Consider the following 9,971-nt stretch of genomic DNA (forward strand, 5'->3'; position numbering starts at 1 on the left):
TCCGACGGGCTGTTGTCGGCGTCGTAAAGAGAGCGACTAGAATATCATTATATTTAGGAGGGGGGAGAGAGAGTAAAATGACCAAGCTTGGGGTGAAAGAAAAGCGTAATGGAATTCGACACGTGGCGGGAAAATCCGGAAGAGTTAACGCTCTTTGTTGTCTTGTACATCCAACGGCGGATTCTTTTGCCATGTTGGCACTAGCCAACAACAACCGTGTGATTAATTGTAAATTCAACGTTTCAGATTAAATCAGTGGCAAACAAGTGATCCTAACCGTAAATGCGACTTCGGAGTGGGTTTCGCGAAGAGTGAACCAAAACTAAAAAGATGAGATTAGAGCAGAAAAGAAAGAAAAGAAAAGCAGAGCGGGAGAGAGGCGAAAAAACAGAGGAGGCGAGGAGGAGGTAGAGGAGAGAATAAGTAAAAGCTGAGATTTTTTTTTCTCCGACCTTTTTCTGTTCACTGTTTCGGAAGAGTTTGACACTACAATCGTTTTTCTTGTCGGAGGAGGGCATGAATCTGGAGTTTTCTTCCACTGAATCCGGTGAATTATGGTAGCAATTCGGTCGGAAGATCTGTTTATAGAAGAAAGGTGTAAGACGATGAGATTTACATTCATCTGTATTTGATTTCATGAGAAGAAGTGGAAAGAGATGGATAGAAACAGAGAAGCAAGGAGAGGAAGCTTAGCGGCGACGAATGGATTGTCGAGAAGGAGACAAAGGAGCAGCAGTCTGAGGGATTCGCCTGGTTCGGATTTCTCAGATCTGTCTTTAGTACTGTTTCTCACCAATTTTATTCATTTTTCCTCTGATCTTGACGTTGTTTTCTTTACTTTGTTGATTTTACAGAGGAAGATGGGTCGATGGAATTGCAGGAAACGGCGAGGTTACGAGATCGAGTAAATAAGAAAGATAGAGATCGGGATCGGTCGAGTCGGAACAAGAGAAGAAGGGGAGAGAGATTGATGCATGGGAGTAATCGGGAGGAAGGTGGAGAAGAAAGTACCGAAGAAAGCGTTGACGATGATGAGGAGGATGAGGACGAAGACGCCGGTGCGGTTCGGATGCTTCCCCCGAATCCTCCATCGTCCTCTCTGTCGAATCATCATCATCATCGGAAGAGCTTTCCGCCTGCTAAGGTTGTTAGGGTGGCCCCGACGTGGAAGGTCCCTGATGAGATGTCGGTACCGAGAAAAGCTCGGTCAGGTAGAGAAAGAGACGAGGATGGAGCTTACGAGAAGTTTGATGTTCTATTATGTTCTTTCTGTGTGGATATTAACAGGAATTTTTCTTTTCTTTTGTTTTCGCAGCTTCGGCTAAAAGGTCACATGAATGTTGGACCTCAAGTGGAGGTGGTAGTGGTGGGGGAGGAGGAGGAGGTGGTGGTGGTGGTGGCTGCGGCGAGCCGTTTCACCGTCAGGCTTCAACTTCACCTGCGAGACCAAGTGCGCCAGTACCCTCACCGGCTTCGATCTCGCCTTCTTCTTCCAATGCTTCTGTTCGGAAGAAGATGGTTAGTTTTTATTCTTTTTTATTTGGTTTTATTTTGCTGTTTCTGTCTGTGTCCGGAGTTTCATCTATTGAAAGTTTGAACTTATGTTGCAGAAACCTATCGGAGCTAAGCACCGGCCTCCAAAGATTACTAAGACCTCATCTTCTTCGATACAGGAGATTGAGATCGAGGTCGCAGAGGTTCTGTATGGATTGAAAAGGCAATCACAGTGCCCGCCAAACCAAGAAATTACAGCAAACGCATCACAGAAGGTAGATTCAAAAGAGACCAATGGATCGAATAACGAGGCAAAGTCGAGAGTTTCTTCTCCGATCTCAGTATCAGTTTCGGCTGCGGCACCTCAGTCGTCGACGTTGCCTCAGAATTCTAGCACTTCGTCGACTCCGTTACCAGCTGTTGGTGAGTATTTTGAGCTGGTAGTCCTGGAAGTTGGATTCTTTTTCCCAACTCTTTCTTTTGATCCTTTGGAAATCTCCTTCTGGGGCTGACGATGGCAGTCTTGGTTTGATGAGCATCTGCAGCACCAAAGAGGAAAAGGCCGCGACCGGTAAAGTTTGAAGAAGAGAGTGGCCCTGCTAATTTTCCGGTCAGAAATGGTTCCATTTCATCCGCTGCTGCTAAAGTTGAAAATGAACAGCCACCGAAAATGGATATTTCTTCTCCAAAATTAGAGAAAATGTCGGGATCCACTATGGAAAATGGTGCGGTTTCTTTCGATTTGGGTTCCTCTCAAGCTGCTGCAGCCGTGTCATCTTCGGAACCGCTCCAATCGGAGTCAAATAAGCCTGAGAGCAATACCAACTTGGAATCAAAGCCCTTGACTGAAGAATCAGAAAATCGTGATGCGATTCAGACGAGAAAGGAAGTCCCACCACCCAAAAAGGAATTTGCGTGTTCCAAATTCGATGTTGATCTTGAGGATGAGACCGCGACAAAATCGTGAGCTCAATAGATCTATTGCTGTTTTGAATTTTTCTTCCGCCATATTCTTATTGAGGTTTCTGATATGTCTAATTTTCGTTTTGATGGTTCCGATTATTCAGAGTCTCGGCAGGATCAGAGGTTGAAAGCAAGCGGGAGGAAAAATTTAAGATCGACCTGATGGTGAAGATTTTCTCTTAATATCTGGATAAGATTTTTGTAGTTATTCCTTTTACAGAGTTTTACTCAAAGAATTTCTCCACAGGCTCCTCCTCCTTCGAAATCATCTCCAGAAAGAGATGGTGATGCTGATTTTGTACCAGATCCTAATTCTATGGTTCCCGATGTCGACGTGGTGAGTAGGTCACCTCGCTATTATTTTCACATATCCCTTGGTGGTCGATAGGTTACAAAGAGTAATTATTTTTTTCTCGAACTTTTTTTTTTGCCTTTTTTTAGTTTTAGTTAAAAATTCTCTCGATCCTATTTCAGGTGCATAGGGTGGAGACTACGGCGATCAAGGCAGGGGAGAAGGGCGAGAAAATTGTTAAGCAGGATACGGCGGAGAATGGATTGGAAGATAAAAAGATAGAGGCAATGGCTGAAGAATCTGAACCACTGAAGCCGATTGCGAATTGGGAAAGGAACCTCGACCTGCAGCTCGATTTGGAGAAAACTGATAGGGAAAGCAGCAGTATCAGCAACAGCAAACAGCAGCAACAGCCACAGCCACAGCCACAGCAAGTTCAGAAGCAGCCGCCACCGCCGCCGCCATCAAAGTCCACAAGAAACGATGCGAAGATGGAGAAACCTGGTAAATGAGCTTAAAGTTATGCAGGGCATCTTTTCTAGTGACCCCATACCGTCGTGATGGATCCCTTCTATTTTCTTTTCTTCTCTCATCTTCTTTTTCTTTTTCTTTCTCAGCCCAATGCACCTCTCTGCCTATGTCGATGACTGTAGCTGGCTGGCCCGGCGGGATTACTTCTCTGGGGTGCGAATCCGATCTCCTCATTATGTTTCCATGGCTGTTTTGGTTGTTTGTCATTATAACCGTACACTAGATCTTCCATATCTAAGAAGTAACTCCGTCTTCGTAAGCAGATATATGCCACCAATGCAAGCAGTTGCGTCTATGGACGGGAGCTCCGGATCCTCAATGCCGAGCCAGGTATTTAACAATTTTCTTTTCCTTGGCCCGAATCCCCACAAAAATGTTCTGTCGAAGCTCTATGATTATTTATCATCGGGGTTTGGTGTGAAAACGTTGCAGCCGCCCCATTTTCTTCTTTCCCAACCACGGCCAAAGAGGTGTGCGACGCATTGTTATATTGCTCGAAACATCTACTGTCACCAGCAGTTCACAAGGATGAATCCGTTCTGGACTGCAGCTGCCGGTTCTGCGTCGCTTTATGGAGCCAAGCCGTACAACCTCAATGTTGTGCCTCCAACAGAAACCGCAATTCTTGGAAACCCATTACAGGGGACTTTCCCAGGGAGGAATTTGAACCCAGTTCCAGACAAAAGCCAGATTGCTGGCACTTTTTCAGGTCATGCTGCAAAGGATAAGAACTCTGTGTCTGCGGCACCCAACTTCGTTGATGCCCAGAGAAAGCCGCTCATTCTTCAGCAAGCTCCGCAGACTGCTGCTGCTGGTAATTTACTGGTATGGTCCTCTCTTCACTTTCTTTAGAGTCTGAATTATTTAGAGGACATGTTTTAGGTAATTACTTGTGTTCATGGTCCTGTTTCAGCATGGTCCTGCTTTCATCTTCCCACTAAGCCATCAGCAGGCAGCAGCTACCAACCGGTCTGGGGCTGCTAAATCTCCTACTGGCACCAGCAATGCATCTTCCTCAAGTGCAGCTAATTCAGTTCAAGGTGCTCCTGTGAGCTCTGCGTCAACGGCAGCAACAACCACGACTGTAAGCTTCAATTACCCAAATTTGCCTGCCAATGAAGCTCAGTACTTGGCGATATTGCAGAACAATGGATACCCATTCCCTATCCCAACCCATGTTGGAGCACCACCACCTTTCAGAGGAGGAACGCATACTCAGGCAATGCCTTTCTTCAATGGGTCTTTCTATTCTTCTCAGGTGCTACATCCTTCTCAACTTCAGCAGCAACCCCATTCCCAGACACAACCAAACCAACAGGGCCATCAGAATGCAAGCACTTCAAGTGGCTCCTCATCATCACAGAAGCATCAGCAGAATCAGCAACGTCTGCAAAGTAGTGGTAGTAATGGTGGAGGTGGAAACTCTAATAATTTTCCTGCCTCAAAGAATCGGCCTGCACAGCATCCACCACAGCAGCAGAACCTGCATGTGGCACCATCTCATCAGGCTCGCCAACTTGAGGCGGATGTGGGTGGGGAAGATAGCCCATCGACCGCAGATAGTAGAGTATCTCATGCACACAAGAATTTGTATGGCCAGAACTATGCATTGCAGTTTCACCCGCAGAACTTTGCCTTAATGACTCCTGCAGCTTTGGGTGGTGCTGGTGGTAATGGGAATCATGGTGAGAAGCAGCAGCAATCACAACAGCAGAGCCTGAAGGGCGGAGTTGAACTTCTTCCATCTCAACCATTTGCCATGTCATTTGCGTCCTTCAATGGAGCTTCATCTTCTACAGGGCTTGATTTCTCTTCTATGGCCCAGAATCATGCAATTTTCCATAGCCTGCCAGATGCGGCTAGGCATGGCTACCAGTTTGCTGCTGCTCAGGTGGCACAGCAGAAGAAGAACCACCAGATTTCTGAAGATGCAAAGACTGGTGATTCAAGCAATGCTGATGATGAAAGGACGGCTTTGACTGGGAAATCCCCAGCAGGCGCTGGGCAGTCTCTTACCTTCTCTAGGCCAGATTCCACTGACCAGGCAGTACCCACAATTCTAGGCAACACCGTTGTTGATAGCTCTCGGACTCTTGGCCTTATGTCACCTCCTGTCAATGGCAATCGAACATCCCGTTCCAATATGACTGGTTCCACTGCAGCTGCTGCGGTCTCTAATTCTCAGCAGCAGCAGCAGCTGATTCAGCTTCAGAAGCAGCAACAACAGCAGATGCAGCAAAACCAACTGCAGCAGCATTTTGCTGCTGCCGCCGCAGCGGCTAGAAGTAAAACATCAGGAGCTAGCAGTGGCAGTATTTATTCCGATCACCTTGCTTCCTCCTCTTCTGTTGCATCCAAGTTCTCAAATGCACTCTTTTCGCAGCCTCTTATCCAAAGTAGCAGTTCTGCCCAGTCCTCTCAATGGAAGAACTCGGCAAGGACAACAACCTCTCCGGTAACTTCACAACCACTGGCTTCAACGACCACTTCATCCATTAAGAATCTCCCTCAACAGCCGAGCAGGACCCAAGGCCACACGCAGATATCATTTGGGGTGAATCCAAAATCGACCAATCCACAAGGGGGGCAACAGCACCCTGTGAACCAAGCAGCATCACCCCCTGTGGTTGTGGGGTCTCCCCCAACTTCTTCAATCTCAAAGACTGCTGGGGGCAGTCCAAGAACAACTTCTGCTGGTGGTAAAACAGGCCCTTCACCTACATTATCGTCTCAACAACAGGCTAAGAATTCGCCTTCCGGGTCCAGCAGCAAGTCCTCTCCTGTCGGTGGTAGGAGTGTGCCTTCTATACTGGGCAACTCTCACGTTGCAACTGCTCCTTGCTCAAGTGCTAAGCCACAGCCGCAGTTGCAGCCACAACAGCTACAGAAGCAGCCTTTGCAGCAGCCTCAACTGTTCTTCACCAATGCCTATATGCAAACCCAATCTCCCCAGTCTGTTACCACAACTACTCCAGCAGCTACTGCTACAACGGCCACAATGGGGTATTACCATCAGAGGCAACAACAGCAGCAGAAAGGGTCGTCCACTGCGTCTACAGGGATGCTTTCGCTGTGTCCTTCACTTTCATTAGCTGGTGCCACCACTTCTGATCCTGCGAAAGCAGTTGCTGCTGCTGCTGCAGCAGCAGCTGCTAACAATATGAAGGGAGGAATGCCGCCAGCAGGACTCATCCACGCTGCTCAGTTTGCGGCACAAGCTGCTGGGAACCCACACCCACTCATGTCTACGACCTTCCCATACATGCATGCTGTGCAGGCTGTGTCTGTGAAACCAGCTGAACAAAAACAACCTGCCGGTAAGTAGAGATTGTTCCTTTTTATTAGTACAAGTATTTCGTTGATTCAATAGGAATTTTGAATAAAGAATACGGGTAGATACGAGAGTTGGAACTTTTGTATTGTTGGGGCTTATATATTTATGAAGGAGGCGACGGTTTCTTGCCCAGGAAATGACAATTTGCATGCCTGCTGGCAGCCTGAGAGGAGATAAAATGATGAAGCCAACCCAAGTGAAAGCGGAGAGTTCAGAACCCATCTATCTTACCAGATGGCATGCTGCAGCCCACCGCACCGGGGAGTTGACCGTACCGTGTGACACGTGGAGCCATGTGCACGTGCACGTCCACCATCAGCCATATACTAACCTGCGCTGTTTAGGGGACGCACGCACGCACCAAAGATTCTTATCTAATAATACGACTGCAATTTTTGAAGGACTGAAGGCGATAAGGTTCATCTTCATCATCACGATTGAGTGTATGTATGATGTATCCCATGTTCATACGCTAGATGTTTTCGGGCTGTCGTGGATCTCGGTCGACCTTAGGGAATTAATTTTTGATTGGTTTGGTTTTTGGTGGTGGAGAAGAGACTGTCTGGAGAAAGAGACAGAGGATCCATCGATGCAGAAAAACATTGGCGTCTACAATGATCAACGGTTATATAAAAAATGGGAAATGAAAAGTCCGATCAGGACCTACCTTGTATGTTGGTGGACCTACCTTGTATGTTGGTGTAGGGAAGGGCGTTTTTTGTTTTTTTTTTTTTTTTTTTTTATAATTTTCTTTCCTTGGAAAGGATGGAATTGGTTTTTATGACCTATATCTGTGATGGGTGTATATATGTCTGGCACATAGAAGAAAACAGAGACCCTCAATTTTTTCTTTATCAATTTAATTCTTTTTATCACTTTCTCTCTCTCTCTTGATATGACTCTGGATTTGGAGGGGCGTGGGGTGATGATAGGAGGAAAATGGGTGTGTGGAAGAAAGATGAAGTGCTAAAATATTCCATTTAGAGAGGTGGATATCCCTCCCTCCCAAAGTCCACTATGGTTTTTTATTTTTTATTTATGATATTATTAATTAAGTAAAATAATTTGAATTATTATTTGTTATTTTGGGCTTGAACCGGGTGGCGTTGGAATTGGACATTGGATCATCTTGGTTATTGTTATTGATTGAGTAATTAAATTAAAAGTCAGGTTTGTCGTTCTTTGTAGGGAGGGGCCTTGGCTCTTGATACACGAGCTTTTTTGTTTTGTTTATTCAGCGGTGGGCTTTATGGCTGGAGCCGTGGAGGATGGATTTGGATTGGATTGCGGTTCTCTACTCTTCTCTCTCTCTCTCTCTAGCTGTTGTGTTGGAAAAAGGGGCAAGCATTGGCTCTTTGTAGTCGGTATATAACACGTGTCTTTATTAAAAATATCTTTAACTTAAAGAATACAGTAAAATGAAAAACGAAGAATCTTCTACTATTATTCAGTAACAAAAGTTGGGGGTGGTGTGGTTCGGTTGTGTGGTACCCGCACTGTCACTGCTACAGTCCTGCTGCTTCCGGTTAGTTTTTGTTATCTGATGAACGGATCGACGTGGTGGTACGCATGTCATCACATGCCTTGCCTGTCAAGTCTCATGCCCCAACCCATTTTACTTTTCCTTATTCGCTTTGCTTTTCACCCAATTTTGGCTCTCTAGGGTCTGTTTGCTTCTCATTCAGAATGGATTTAAAATTCCTTCAAATGGTCTATTGTCATAATCGACATCAATATGTTGAAATAGGATTTCATAGAATAGAAAAGCAAAATCCAAAAGGAATAAAAATACCCAAAGCTGAAATTTATTAGTCTTCCCTATCAACTTTTCATCTTTCTGGCTCCACCATCGAATGGAACACCTTTTTACCAAGAATCTATTTCTCCAATAGCCTCCCACCACGTGGCAAGTATGAAAGATGAATCTTGTGCGCAACTTTGGGGAATTAAAAAGATTGCCCCCTATTTGACGGACGGTCTGGATTGACCAAACTCGTCCGTCCATCCATTTATTGTCAGACCCTCTGCTTATTCCCACCACCGTGATAGATATCTAGAATAAAACAAGTTGAAGTTTGAAACTTGGAAGTTGGAACACGTCGGCCTCCAATTCCACAGTTTGGTTGGTTGAAATTGAAATTTGAAAACCCTCCACGGCTCCACCAATTTGATCTCTCTCTGACTCTCTCATACACGCACAAACACAATTCCACTTATTATGGTTGATAATTGGGCTTAAGGTGGAGAGCAAGAGATTGGTTTTCAATTCTGAAAAGATTGTAATAATTCCAAATCAAATGTAGGGTAGGCTCAATAGGGTGTAGGCTGCCAGCGTGTATATGTAGACGAAATTTGTTCGGGTCGAACCCGACAATTCTATGTCACCCATTCATTTCATATTTTCATTCCTTTGTTAATATAATATGATATACGTTAGAAAAAAGTGATTAGGATCTGAGGTTGAACTTTGAGGAGGCTTCCCAAATCCCAATTGCAATTGCCAGATAAGATAAGATCATGACTCATGAGAGAATTGTTTTAATGTTGGAAATCGGACCTAGAAGGTCTACATATGCGGGTCCCCCAACCCCACCCGATTGGAAGAGGTATCTTTGAATTAAATCCTTTTTTTATATTTCACGTGCATCATTCATCACCCGACGCAAACCATGTGTCTCTGTCGTTATTCGGGTCTCACAAGACAACCAAAGATAGATTTCATTTCCCACCCCGTCAACAAAAAGTTGGACGGACCGTCCATCGGAAACCCTGACCCACGCGCCCACATCCTTCCCGACCCGGAACTTTGAATTCAATTTACGCCACGTGTACAAAATGTATCCATCCTTTATATAGTTTCTATTCTCCGCTGCTTCTGCTGCCATTCAAATTACTATTCTTTATCTTGTAATGAGGGGAGGGAAGGGGGGGGGGCATTCATTACACGAGGGGAGGACACTTTTCTGACGTCAGATTGGAATCTAGTTAATATAAACAGTGTACTGCATCCAACACGAATAAACACTGAATAAATGCTAGGTCTAACCGTCATGTGAAGTGAAGAGATGACTTTTCTTCAATCGTTGTCTTAATGGAAAGTGAAAGCCAGCCACGATTTGTTGTGAATCTCTCTGCTTTTATAACAGGGAATTTGGATAGCCCAGTCAAAATTGGAAAGGGAATTTGGGGAGGGGCGGAATTGACCTCGTATGGTATATTATTTGTAATTGGGTTAAAATAAGAGAGGCCGAGCCCAATTGCCCAAATACACATAGAAAAAGATTAATTTAAGGGTTTGTTAGGGTTAGATTGTTGGATGGGGGTTAGTAAGTAAAACGGTCATGGCCCGTGGGCTGT

General features: G+C 45.1%; 1 protein-coding gene across 5 annotated transcripts; it reads left to right on the forward strand.

The window, feature by feature from the left end:
- The first annotated feature begins 351 nt into the window (after positions 1-351).
- Positions 352-7,489, forward strand: LOC104612019 (protein TIME FOR COFFEE-like). 5 transcript variants are annotated; one of them, XM_088903914.1, is made up of 13 exons: positions 352-753; positions 855-1,211; positions 1,316-1,518; positions 1,611-1,917; positions 2,031-2,457; positions 2,562-2,623; positions 2,709-2,794; positions 2,932-3,253; positions 3,367-3,433; positions 3,544-3,610; positions 3,713-4,105; positions 4,194-6,597; positions 6,748-7,489. In XM_088903914.1, the coding sequence occupies exons 1-13, from the start codon at positions 657-659 to the stop codon at positions 6,789-6,791; spliced, it is 4,836 nt and encodes a 1,611-aa protein (XP_088760040.1). In that variant the 5' UTR covers positions 352-656; the 3' UTR covers positions 6,792-7,489. The 5 variants fall into 5 exon arrangements, with proteins under 5 accessions (XP_088760040.1, XP_010277632.1, XP_010277644.1 ...); XM_010279330.3 differs by having other exon boundaries at positions 2,562-2,622; positions 2,705-2,794; XM_010279342.3 differs by having other exon boundaries at positions 2,562-2,622; positions 2,705-2,794; positions 6,777-7,489.
- The last annotated feature ends 2,482 nt before the right edge of the window (positions 7,490-9,971 follow it).

The sequence above is a fragment of the Nelumbo nucifera genome, chromosome 4 (assembly GCF_055504915.1).
Source record: "Nelumbo nucifera cultivar China Antique chromosome 4, China Antique-T2T, whole genome shotgun sequence".
Taxonomy (NCBI): Eukaryota; Viridiplantae; Streptophyta; class Magnoliopsida; order Proteales; family Nelumbonaceae; genus Nelumbo; species Nelumbo nucifera.

What these genes read in the sequence shown, in the direction of transcription:
- LOC104612019 (XM_010279330.3), top strand. Translation starts at nt 657, where the DNA reads ATGGATAGAAACAGAGAAGCAAGGAGAGGAAGCTTAGCGGCGACGAAT. An exon ending in GACTCCGTTACCAGCTGTTG is followed by an intron (nt 1,918 to 2,030) that starts GTGAGTATTTTG and finishes TGGTTTGATGAG; the next exon opens with CATCTGCAGCACCAAAGAGG. An exon ending in GATGAGACCGCGACAAAATC is followed by an intron (nt 2,458 to 2,561) that starts GTGAGCTCAATA and finishes CCGATTATTCAG; the next exon opens with AGTCTCGGCAGGATCAGAGG.